Raw genomic sequence first — 12,615 nt, forward strand, 5'->3', positions numbered from 1 at the left:
TCTGTATCCTTGACTATGGCTATAATAGAGTTAGGAGTGGGCTGTGGAAGACCTTGTGCAAACTGCGTATGAATCGCATGACGGATCTGGAGATAACAAAAAAACATTTGATTCGGGATCTGGAACTCCATCTTAAGTGTCTCAAACGTTTTAAAAGTTCCATTCGTGAGTAGATGATGTAAATAGTATATGCCCTTGGCTGCCCATAAATCTGAGTTCTGGATTCCATTAAGTTCCTGCAACTTGTTATTATGCCAAAGTGGTGTATAGTCATTAAATGATGGTGTCTCTAGTTTGGAAGAAGCCAATTCCCATATGCGTCTATAATGATACAGCAAAGAGTATCTATAATCTTTTGACTGTGTATTCCCTACACCCACTGCTATCCCATTTATTGGGTCCCCAGTATGTTGGGCCCAACGGGGGCTTAGTAGGATGAGAAAGCGTTCCTTGTCAGTTTTGTCAATATGAAATAGTTGGGATAGTTGTGACGCAATATAATAATGGTTAAAATCAGGTAGTGCTGTTCCACCCATATCCGTTGGGTTTTTAAGTGTTTGCCATGAGAGTTTGTGTCTAGATTTCCCCCATATAAATGGTTTGAGTAGTGCTTCTAATAGTTTAAAATACTTAAGGGGTAGGTATACTGGAGTATGCCATAAGACGTACAGTACCTTAGGCAGTAGTACCATCTTTATTAAGTTGACCCGGCCCCATATTCCCAGGGGGAGGCGGGACCAGACCTGGATCTTAGATTTAATTAGGGAGAATAATGGTTCAATATTCAAAGAAATATATTCTACTGGATTCTTGGATATTTTAACGCCGAGGTATTTTATTATATCCACCCTTTGAAGAGGTAAATTAGACTGTGATTCTGTAGGTGGGAAACTATCGATTGGTAATATCTGTGACTTTCCCCAATTAATCCTCAAGCCCGAGAATTTCCCAAATTGTTCAATTACGTTAAGAGCTGTGTGTAGAGAGAGGCCAGGGTCTGCTAGATAGAGGAGAGTGTCATCTGCATAAAGGCTAATTTTCTCGGTGAGGGATCCGAATGTTAAACCTATTATCTCCTGGTTAGTACGGATGGACACGGCGAGGGGTTCTGATGCCAGAGCATATAGCAAAGGCGAGAGCGGGCATCCCTGTCTCGTACCTCTGCTTAGGCTAAATTCCTGAGAGGGGCATCCATTGGCCACCACTCGAGCAGTTGGTTGCTGGTATAACAGTTGCACCCATCTAATAAACTTGGGCCCAAATCCGTATCCCTCCATGCATTTCCAGAGATAACTCCATTCAACCGAATCAAATGCCTTGGCTGTGTCTAATGTTATTATTACCCTTGTGCCTACATTATCATGTTTGGCCTGGAGATTGATAAATAGCTTCCTTAAATTAAAGGAGGTGTTACGGCCCGGCATAAACCCTGACTGGTCCACATGTATAAGGGATAATATTACTTGGTTTAGACGCTTGGAGAGTATTTTGGCCAATATTTTAACATCTGCTTGGAGTAAAGATATGGGGCGGTACGACTCAGGGTATCCTAGGTCTTTCCCTGGTTTCGGTATAAGTACTATCGTGGCCTCTCTCATGGATGCAGGTAGTGTTAAGGTTTCGAACATAGTGTTATACAGAGTCAGCAGTTTGGGTGTAAGTATCTCAGAATAGTGTGCATAAAATTCAATGGGCAATCCGTCAGACCCCGGGGACTTGGACTTGGCAAAGTCTGCAATAGCAATCTTTATTTCCTCTATCGTGAGAGGTGCCTCAAGAAGTTCAATTTGACTCTCCGTGAGTTGTGGAAGTATGGTGTTGCTCAAAAACTGATCCATTATCGTCGTATCATCCGAGACTGTTGATGTATAAAGTTCTGTAAAAAAATCTCTAAACTTGGATGACACGACAACAGGATCCGTGATCGGCTGTCTATCTCTATCGTGAAGCGTAATTACAATTGGGGGTTTGTCTTCACTATGAGCAAGATATGCAAGCAATTTACCTGCTTTTTCTCCATGTTCAAACCACCGCTGTCTACTGAAGAATAATTTCTGCTTGGCTTTTTCATATTGCATCTGAGACACCACTCTTGTCTGTAGTTTAAGAGTATTAGCATTTGTTATGGATGGGTCAGCTATATATGCTTGTTCTGAAGAAGATAATTCTATGATTGCTTTATCTAGGGCTTCCGCGGAGTTTGTTTTAATTTGATTAATGCGTGAGGTCAGGATCGCGCGGGCATGCAACTTAAACGTGTCCCACACTACTGGCGCGGGAGCAGAGTGTTCATTGTCAGTAAAAAACCGAGTCCATTCTACTTCAAGCATATCATCTTCTGGCAGCAAGGACAACCAGAATGGGTTCAAGCGCCAGGCCCGCTTCTGCTTAGCAAGGGACACGCCAAGGGTAATAGAGTAAAAGCTATGATCAGACAACAGTCTAGGTCCAAAGGACACTGTCAATAATCTAGGTAAAAGTTGTTTAGATATCAAAATGAAATCTATTCGGGACATCGAACTATGCGTGGAAGAGAAACATGAATAGGCATTAGTGTGCGGAAATTTATTTCTCCACGTGTCAATTAGATGAATGGATGAGGTTATCTTATGTAGTTTAGTGTCATTTGTATTCATTGCAGCTACTGTCAGTGGGCGAAGTCTGTCTAGAGTATCGTTCATTGTAGAATTAAAATCCCCCATCCATACTGCTTGCACCGTGGGGAATCTTGCCATGAAGGAGACACCCTCCAGTATTATAGTAATAGAGAACGGAGGGGGGACATAGAACGCCAAGATTAGGAAGGGTTCTCCGTATATTTTAGCAGATATGAAAACATATCTGCCCTGAGGGTCTGTGCATATCTCTCCTGGTTCAAAGTGTATGGATTTTGCAATTAAAATAGATACACCTCTGGAATGGGATGTAAACGTCGAGTGGAATGCCCATCCTACCCATGGGCGGCGCAGGGCCATCTGTAGCTTTCCATCTATATGGGTTTCCACCAGTGCTATTATATCAGCTCTCCGTTTCTTAAGGAATGCGAGGGTTGCCGACCTCTTAAGCGGTTCACGCAGGCCCCTCACATTCCAAGTGAGAAATTTTATAGATGCCATATGTTGTTCTCACCAATTAATTTCAGTGTTAAGGTGTGTATCCTGAGTCTCACCAGTACCTCTATACAAAAATTATGCATTAATTTGTACCGTACTACAAAAAACAGTAGCAAAATCAAATTCTCAATATTATTCAAAAATCTATATTGATTCAAAAAGTGTGTACATAGAACCTTGCATTTTGAAAAGTAACTTAAACATTTTCCCTCCCCTCCCCCTCCCAGCCCTGCACTGACCCCAACCTGTGCGGGCATACTTCCCAAACAAAACTGAAATTGAAATCCGGGAAAAAACAGTCAGCTGCATCTGAAATAAAAGAAGAAAAAACCGGGGTAGCCGTTGGGTTTTAGAACCCAGGGAAAACAAATCCCACAAAATCATGTATAAAGAAAATAATTGCGTGTAGTCTCTGGGATGGATAATTGTGTATAATTGTAGTTGGACGGCTTCATTCCAGACTCGGTGACTGATCTCCCTAAAAATGCGTGGGGCAAAGTCACGCTGCACCTTACATGTGTTCTGTAGGACTATTACTGACCCGAGGCTCCAGTCGTCAAAATAATAAGTGATAGTGTATAGTTTCCCCTGAGGTATATAGGGCAAAGTCCCTCATGTTGTAAGAAAAGAGGCCTGTGATCTCTTGCTGCAGTGCACGGCCATGTACTTTATATGTTGAGTTATTCATTCTCTTTCCCGTTGTCTCGGCGCTCTAGCCAGGCGATGGTATCTTCAGGGGTTTCAAAGAAAACGGCTCGGCCATTGTCCTCCACCCGAAGGCGTGCGGGGAATAACATTGAATATTTCAGATTTTTGATGCGCAGGCGCCTCTTGGCTTCGGTAAAGTTTTGTCTCCGCTTCTGTACTTCAGTGGAAAAATCAGGGAAGATGGCTACCTTGACGTTGCCAATGGGTATATTACCTTTCAACCTTGCCATGCGCAGCGTTGTGTCGCGGTCTTTATAATTTAGTAATTTGGCGATAAATGTACGGGGCGGGGCACCTTGTGGCGGCGGCCTAGCGGGCATACGATGTGCTCTTTCGACAGCAAACGTGGGCGAAAAGGCCTCCCTGCCATATGTTGTAATTAGTAATTGTTCCAGGAAGGTGGTGGGGTCTTTTCCCTCTGTCCCCTCCGGCAGGCCAATGAAGCGAAGGTTGCATCTGCGAAGCCTGTTCTCCATGTCATCTTGCTTTGCTAGAAGTTGGTTGATCTGGTATTGCATGCGTTCAGAGGTAGTCTGTAATGGTGGGATTGCATCCTCCACCTCTCCTAGTCTGGTCTCAGATGTCTTGACTCGCTCCTTAAGCTTATGCAGGTCTTGTCGGACCAGGGAGACATCCACCTTCACCTCCTCAATTTTGGTCGTGAGGGCAGCCTGTAGTGCAGAGATGGCTTCCAACACTCTATCCGTGTCCGCGCCAGCCACCTCCCTCCCCCCCGACACAGCCCCGCCATCTTCCCCCAGGCCGTCTTTATCCTGACGGCGGTACTTATCGAGTTTGGCAGCTGCGTCGGGCTTGGGTTTCGTCGGGGCCATGTCTGTTAGCAAGAGGCGGCAGACGCAGCTAGCTGGGCAGACGCGGAGTTGGCACAGAGGGCGAGCTGAGGAAGCTTAGAGGTCAGGAACAGCGAGATAGTTGTTACACGTATCTTCTTGGACAGGTCCTCAGTCCCCGTGTACCCCCGACGGGTACGAGTACCCCCTGCAGGCTTGGGTAAGGACAGTGTTTTGGCTGGCAGGGGCACTGAAATTGTTAGCTGGGGTTCAGGACAAGCAGAGGGGAGATGGGAGGGTCCGGAGCGCCCGACAGAGAGTAGCAAAATGGTTGCCACTCACCTGGAAGATGCAGAGGTCATCTGTAGGTCCGGGCACCGTAAAGTCTCTGGAGGAGTTGCAGGGAGCAGAAGGTGGGCTAAATGATCCACTTTATTAGGTGCAGATTCCAGGGAAGAGGAATGTAGTGCTGGTGAAGGGGCCGGGAGTACCAAGATGGCCGCCAAGACCAGGCCGAGACCACTGCTCAGACTCGGGCCTGTCGCTGTGTGAAAGGGCACTGCTCAGTTCAGACCCCCCAGTCAGAATCCGGTACAGCAGGATCAGTGTTTGGTGGGGGTTCCAAGTACTAGAGGGGCCAGGATACAGTACCTCTGGAGGGTCCGGGAGGAGCAAGATGGCCGCCGGAGCTCCGGACCAGGCCGAAGCCGCGGCCTGGATTTTAAACTGCCGCCGTACGGGAGGGTACCGCTCCGTTTAGACCCCTGACTGGAGGTCCGTGGTGCAGGGTCTGCGTGTGGTAGGAGATCCAGATGTCAGTCAGGAAGGAGTATTGCTGTGGAGGCCGGGTGAAGCAAGATGGCCGCCGGAATCAACTAGGCCGAAGCCGCGGCCTATATTTGTGGCTGCCGCCGTGGAGGATCGCCGTGACGATCGGATGCCCCGTCCGATCAAATGCCCGCTGAGTTGGCTCTGTATATGTGAAGGGCCTCTGGGGGATATGTCAGGTTGTTGCAGGATGTCACTGGAAAGCAGGATTGATGTGGATTCAGGAGTATTGGACGGAGCTCGGGTCTTACACGTCCTACTCCATGTTGTAGCAGGCCACGCCCCTCCCAAATCCTATTTAATTTGTTCATGAACTACCAGGAGGATGGGGTAAACAGTTCAATCTCTGTATTTGCGTACGACACTAAGCTAAGCAGGGCAATAACTTCTCCACAGGATGTGGAAACCTTGCAAGAAGATCTGAACAAATTAATGGGGTGGGCAACTCCATGGCAAATGAGGTTTAATGTAGAAAAATGTAAAATAATGCATTTGGGTGGCAAAAATAAGAATGCAATCTACGCACTAGGGGGTGAACCTCTGGGGGAATCTAGGATGGAAAAGGACCTGGGGGTCCTAGTAGATGATAGGCTCAGTAATAGCATTCAATGCCAAGCTGCTGCTAACAAAGCAAACAGAATATTAGCATGCATTAAGAATGGGATAAACTCCAGGGATAAAGCGATAATTCTCCCACTCTACAAGACTTTGGTCCCGCTTCACCTGGAGTATGCTGTCCAGTTCTGGGCACCAGTCCTCAGTCAGGATGTACTGGAAATGGAGTGAGTACAAAGAAGGGCAACAAAGCTAATAAAGGGTCTGGAGGATATTAGTTATGAAGAAAGGTTGCGAGCACTGTGCTTATTCTCTCTGGAGAAGAGACGCTTGAGAGGGGATATGATTTCAATTGATGAATACCATACTGGTGACCCCACAATAGGGATAAAACTTTTTCATGGAAGGGAGTTTAATAAGACTTGTGGCCACTCACTAAAATTAGGGTTCTTTACTGTAAGAACAACAAGGATGTGGAATTCCCTTCCACAGGCGGTGGTTTCAGCGGGGGGCACCGATAGATTCAAAAAACTATTAGATAAGCACCTGAATGACCACAACATACAGGGATATACAATGTAATACTGACATAATCACACACATACAGTGCCTTGCAAAAGTATTCACCCCCCTTGGCTTTACCTATTTTGTTACATTTCAGCCTTTAGTTCAGTGTTTTTTATCTGAATTATATGTGATGGATCAGAACACAATAGTCTAAGTTGAAGTAAAATTAGAAAAATATATAAATAAAGACTATTTTTCAGAAATTAAAAATGGATAATAATTGGCATGTGCGTATGTATTCACCCCCTTTGTTATGAAGCCCATAAAAAGCTCTGTTGCAACCAATTACCTTCAGAAGTCACATAATTAGTGAAATTATTAGTGAAAATGTCCACCTGTGTGCAATCTAATTGTCACATAATCTGTCATTACATATACAAACACACACACACACACACACACACACCTTTTTTGAAAGGCCCCAGAGGCTGCAAAACCTAAGCAAGAGGCACCACTAACCAAACACTGCCATGAAGACCAAGGAACTCTCCAAACAAGTAAGGGACAATGTTGTTGAGAAGTACAAGTCAGGGTTAGGTTATAAAAAAATATCCAAATCTTTGATGATCCCTAGGAGCACCATCAAATCAACTCCAAATGGAAAGAAAATGGCACAACAGCAAACCTGCCAAGAGAAGGCCGCACACCAAAACTCACTGACCGGGCAAGGAGGGCATTAAATCAGAGAGGCAGCACAGCAGTGGCGGCGGCTGGTGCTCAAAATTTTTTGGGGGGGCACAAACAAAATTTTTTTTGAAAAAAAAAAAACATCAGTTGCAGCCACAGTGCCATAAAACGCAGCCACAGTGCCATCAAACGCAGCCGCGGTACCCATCAAACGCAGCCACTGTGCTATCAAACACAGCTACTGTGCCCACCAAACGCAGCTACTGCCTCATCTCCTGTCTTCTCCTCCTGATAGGCGTCCAATAGCGGCACCTGTTGTTTCAGCCAATCAGGTGACAGGTAACAGACCAGAGCACCTGATTGGCGGTTCAGTGTTAGGAAAGCGAATAGTCATTTGCTTTCCTAACACAGCAGAGTTCACCTATTTTGCGGCCTTAGAGCCTTACTTACCAGCTCCACTCGGGCCGTGCGTTCCACGGAGCTTCCAACATCACTTCCGGTTTCCCTGTGGCACAGGGAAACCGGAAGTAACCTCTTAACTAGAACAACAAAGCACCCATCTGTAGTGATACTACAGGCGGAAGTTGTTTGGCACAATGGAATGCGCCACAAAGCAGGTAAAAATCCTGCAAATGAAGCACCTCGTCTGCAATCTCGTGATTGCATTGACGTGGCACTTCCCATAGTGCACTGTGTCTGGCGCCTGAATACAGTGCACTTACCACTTCCCGCCCAGCCTATAGCAGAATGATGGCCAGGCAGTGGTTCAGTTATCCTGACTGGGCGTCATATGGCGTCCTGCATGATAACAGCCGCCGCACGTCCGTGGGGGCGTGCGCGTGGCGATCGTTGGTGCGGTGTGTCAGTCTGACGGAGGCTCTTTACCACATGATCAGCCGTGCTGGCTGATCATGATTTAAACAGGAAGAGCCATTGATCGGCTTTTCCTCATTCGCGCCTGACAGATGCGAGTAGAGGAGAGCTGGTCGGCGGCTCTCCTGTCTGGGGGTGTCTGTGCTGATTGTTTATCAGCTCAGCCCCCCCTCGGATGCCCACACTGGACCACCAGGGAAGACGCCAGGACCACCAGGGAAGCACATAACATGTGGATGGCCAGGTACATCCCCCATGGCCATCCACATGTGCAAATTAATGCACAATCTATGCCAATCAGTGGCTACAAATGGGCATTGACTGGCACCATTATGGAACAAATGAATTCAGTGATGCCCAGCAATGCCACCCATCAGTGTCATCAGTGCCCATCCATGCCACCCATCAGTGCCCATTCATGCCACCCATCAGTGCCGCCTACAAGTGCCCATCAGTGCCACCTATCAGTGCTGCCTATCAGTGGCCATAATCAGTGCCCATCAGTGCCGCCTTATCAGTGCCCATCAGTGCAGCCATATCAGTGCTCATCATTGAAGAAGAAAATGTACTTATTTACAAAAAATTTTAACAGAAACAAAGAAAAACTTTTTTTTTTTAAATTTCCGTTTTTTTTATTTGTTGCGCAAAAAATTAAAAAAAAAAATGTAAAAAATCTCAGAGGTGATCAAATACCACCAAAAGAAAGCTCTAATTTGTGGGAACAAAATGATAAAAAATTTGTTTAGGTACAGTGTAGCATGACCGCTCAATTGTCATTCAAATTGCGACAGCGCTGAAAGCTGAAAATTGGCTTGGGCAGGAAGGTGTATAAGTACTTGGTATTGAAGTGGTTAAAAGGATTGTTTTTCTTTTTTTTTTTTTTTTTTTTTTAAGGCGATTTTTTTTTTTTTACTGCTGGGGGGGGGGTGTGGCTCAGCCCGTGCGCCCCCTATGGACGGGCCGCAACTGCAGCACAGGGACCTAAAGTAACCCTGGAGGAGTTCCACAGCAGAGACTGGAGTATCTGTACATAGGACGACAATAAGCCGTACGTTCCATAGAGTTGAGCTGTGTGGCAGATTGGCCAGAAGAAAGCCATTACTTTCAGCAAAAAACAAAATGGCACATTTTGATTTTGCGAAAAGGTATGTGGGAGACTCCCAAAATGTATGGAGGAAGGTGCTCTGGTCTGATGAGACTAAAATTGAACTTTTTGGCCATCAAAGAAAATGCTATGTCTGGCGCAAACCCAACACGTCACATCACCCAAAGAACACCATCCCCACAGTGAAACATGGTGGTGGCAGCATCATGCTGTGGGGATGTTTTTCAGCAGTCGGGACTGGGAAACTGGTCAGAGTTGAGGGAAAGATGAATGCTGTTAAATACTAAAGCTGGGCGATTTTCCCAAAAAAAAAAAAAAATCTGCGTTTTTTAAAAAAAAAACAAAAAAACAAAACAAAAAAACCTCGATTCACGATTCGAATCGAGTTTTTTTTTTGGACACCGTGCCGGTCCTGAGGAGCTGTGGGCAGGAGTTTTTAGGCAAGGCCGCGGCTTCAGCCTAGTCTGCGGCATCCGGCCTCAGCTAAAAACTCCTGTCCGCAGCTCCTCAGGACCGGCATCAGCGCCGGTCCTGGGGAGCTGCAGGCAGGAGTTTTTAGGCGAAGCCGAGGCTTCGGCCTGGTCCGCGGCGTCCGGCCTCGCGGACTAGGTCGAAGCCGCGGCCTCGCCTAAAAACTCCTGCCCGCAGCTCCTCAGGACTGGCACGGTGAAAAAAAAATCTAAAAGAATCGATTTGCTTAAATTTTGAATCAATTTGACTTCTCAACTCGATTAAAGATTTAAATCGATTTTTTCCCCAGCCCTACTAAATACAGGGTTATTCTTGAGCAAAACCTGTACCACTCTGTGTGTGATTTGAGGCTAGGATGGAGGTTCACCTTCCAGCAGGACAATGACCCCAAACACACTGCTAAAGCAACACTTGAGTGGTTTACGGGGAAACATGTAAATGTGTTTGAATAGCCTAGTCAAAGCCCAGACCTCAATTCAATAAAAAATCTGTGGTCAGACTTAACGATTGCTGTTCACAAGCGCAAACCATCCAACTTGAAGGAGCTGGAGCGGTTTTGCAAGGAGGAATGGGCAAAAATCCCAGTGGTAAGATGTGACAAGTTCAGAGACTTATCCAAAGTGACTTGGAGCTGTGATAGCCGCAAAAGGTGTCTCTACAAAGTATTGACTTTAGTGGGGGTGAATAGTTATGCACATTGACTTTTTCTGTTATTTTGACCTATTTGTCGTTTGCTTCACAATTAAAAAAAAAAAAAAAAAAAAAAAAAAAAAACAAAACGAAAAAAAAAAATCTTCAAAGTTGTTAAATGATGCTAATCCCCAAACAATCCATGTTAATTCCAGGTTGTGAGGCAACAAAACACGAAAAATGCCAAGGGGTGAATACTTTTGCACGGCACTGTAGGTTGGACTAGATGGACTTGTGTCTTTTTTAAACCTCACCTACTATGTAACTAGGTAACAGATCACTTATCATGGCAAGTGCTATTGCAGGAGGATATACCCAGTAATTGTTTAAACAAATGCAGTGGACTAGACTTGATGGATTTTCCATTCACGCATATTTAAGGTTTGTATTTCCACTCTGAATGCAGTCATTGTGTTCCTGTGATAGGTCATCCAAGAACGACTATGTTGGGGACTGAGGTAATAACACATTACAGTCTATATGACCCCAGAGGAAAGACTGCAAAGATTGTTACATGTGGTTTGTGAAAACAAAGAGCCATTGCCCATAGCAACAAAATGTTTTATCTTTAATTAACAGATAAAATCTCATTGGCTGCTATAGCAACACACTTGTTTTACATTTTTTATAAACTATGATATAAGCCCATGGCTGCTGCAAGCTTGTTTTAAGCTCTTGAGTTCCATGCCACTTATAAACAGACTGTGGATGGCAAGTTGTTAAAAATGAGGTGAGACAAAGTAAATCTTTCATATTGTCATTAATTTTATATTCAATATAAAGCACAGCATATATACAGCAGGGAATTCAGGGCCTCAAAAATTAATAAAGGTGCCTCACTAGGTTGTGGAACGGGGTGGAATGGACGGTCAGAACCAAAAATAAAACAACTATTTAAAGCCTTTTCCCACAAAAATTTTAGGGTCAGAGGTCCCAAGTACCTAGGAGGTACTAGAGACTTTAATTGGTACAGCAAAGAGGGTTTTGCTATTCCAAAACACATGCATGTATAAAGACTCTTAAAAAGTGTTTTGGACCTTCTATAATGGTAGCCCACTTTAAGTAGAGAGTCACTGCCCAACAAACTGAACAGGTATGTAACATATAAGGTCAATAATCATTTTCTTGTAAGAAAAGCAGTGGCAGGAATCTCAAGGAGCTTCACAAAAAAAAACCTTTGAAAGACAAAAACAGCCAATTATATGAGCCCTTTAGATTTCCATCAACAATTAGATTTAGAAATGCGAGGGATGAGTTGATTGGTTGCTGGCACTTAGTCACAAAGTCCCAAATTCTCACTGCCATTTCCCTTGTCACCTACCAACCAAAAAAAAAAAAAAAAAACTTACAGAAATAGTTCTCCAGTCACCTTCCAGGAAATTGCGCAGAGGGGTCAAGAAATTGATTGAAGAAGAGTGAATGAAGTCTCTCTCAGCAATTCCTAAACGCTTCTGAGTCTCTCCAACCTTGATGAGTGTTTGTCCTGAGGGTGAAAGAGGAAAGATATCAAATTAGATTGGTGGGATGTGGCAGACATGGCTGTTCTGCTGTACACAGAATCAGATTAAAAGCCAGCCAAGAGCACAGGGAGAGCAAAACCCAATTAAGGTGAGGACATGGTCTGGCCACAGGCTCCAGTTACATCACCATTACTTTTATCAGCTGGACAGTGAGAGCCAGGCTCTGAATTGGCAACATGCAGCGTGCAACTTAAAGTAAGTGGCTGGGAAATAGGTGTGCTGCAGTGTATACGATGTGGAATATAATATATATATATATCACACACACAGACACATATACATACACGCATACACAGTATCTCACAAGAGTACAGCCCTCATATTTTTATAAATATTTTATTATATCCTTTCATGTGACAACACTGAAGAAATGACACTTTGCAACAATGTAAAGTAGTGAGTGTACAGCTTGTATAACAGTGTGAATTTGCTGTCCCCTTAAAATAACGCAATCACACAGCCATTAAATGTCTAAACTGCTGGCAACATAATACAGAATCAGTGGGAGCCCTGAGCGTGTCACTTGCCACCGTTGCCTGTCACACATTGCGGATTGTCACTTGCCTGCCACCAGATGCAGATTGTCACCTGCCACATGTTGCGAATTGTCACTTGCCACGTCATCTGCCACCAGATGCGGATTGTCACTTGCCACGTCACCTGCCACCAGATGCGGATTGTCACTTGCCATGTCACCTGGATGCAGATTGTCACCTGCCACACGTTGCAGATTGTCACTTGCCACGTCACCTGCCACCTGATACGGA

At 45.0% G+C, this 12,615-nt stretch overlaps 1 protein-coding gene across 8 annotated transcripts in view; it reads right to left on the bottom strand.

Moving 5' to 3' along the window:
- The window catches only part of SH3GLB2 (SH3 domain containing GRB2 like, endophilin B2), a 175,152-nt gene that overhangs the window by 52,084 nt on the left and 110,453 nt on the right, over nucleotides 1-12,615 (bottom strand). For all 8 annotated transcript variants that reach the window (XM_073600121.1, XM_073600123.1, XM_073600128.1 and 5 more), the window contains exon 5: nucleotides 11,678-11,811. In XM_073600121.1, the coding sequence (XP_073456222.1) occupies nucleotides 11,678-11,811 (134 nt within the window). The remainder of the gene's footprint in view (nucleotides 1-11,677; nucleotides 11,812-12,615) is intronic.

This window comes from Aquarana catesbeiana, linkage group LG09, assembly GCF_042186555.1.
Source record: "Aquarana catesbeiana isolate 2022-GZ linkage group LG09, ASM4218655v1, whole genome shotgun sequence".
Taxonomy (NCBI): domain Eukaryota; kingdom Metazoa; phylum Chordata; class Amphibia; order Anura; family Ranidae; genus Aquarana; species Aquarana catesbeiana.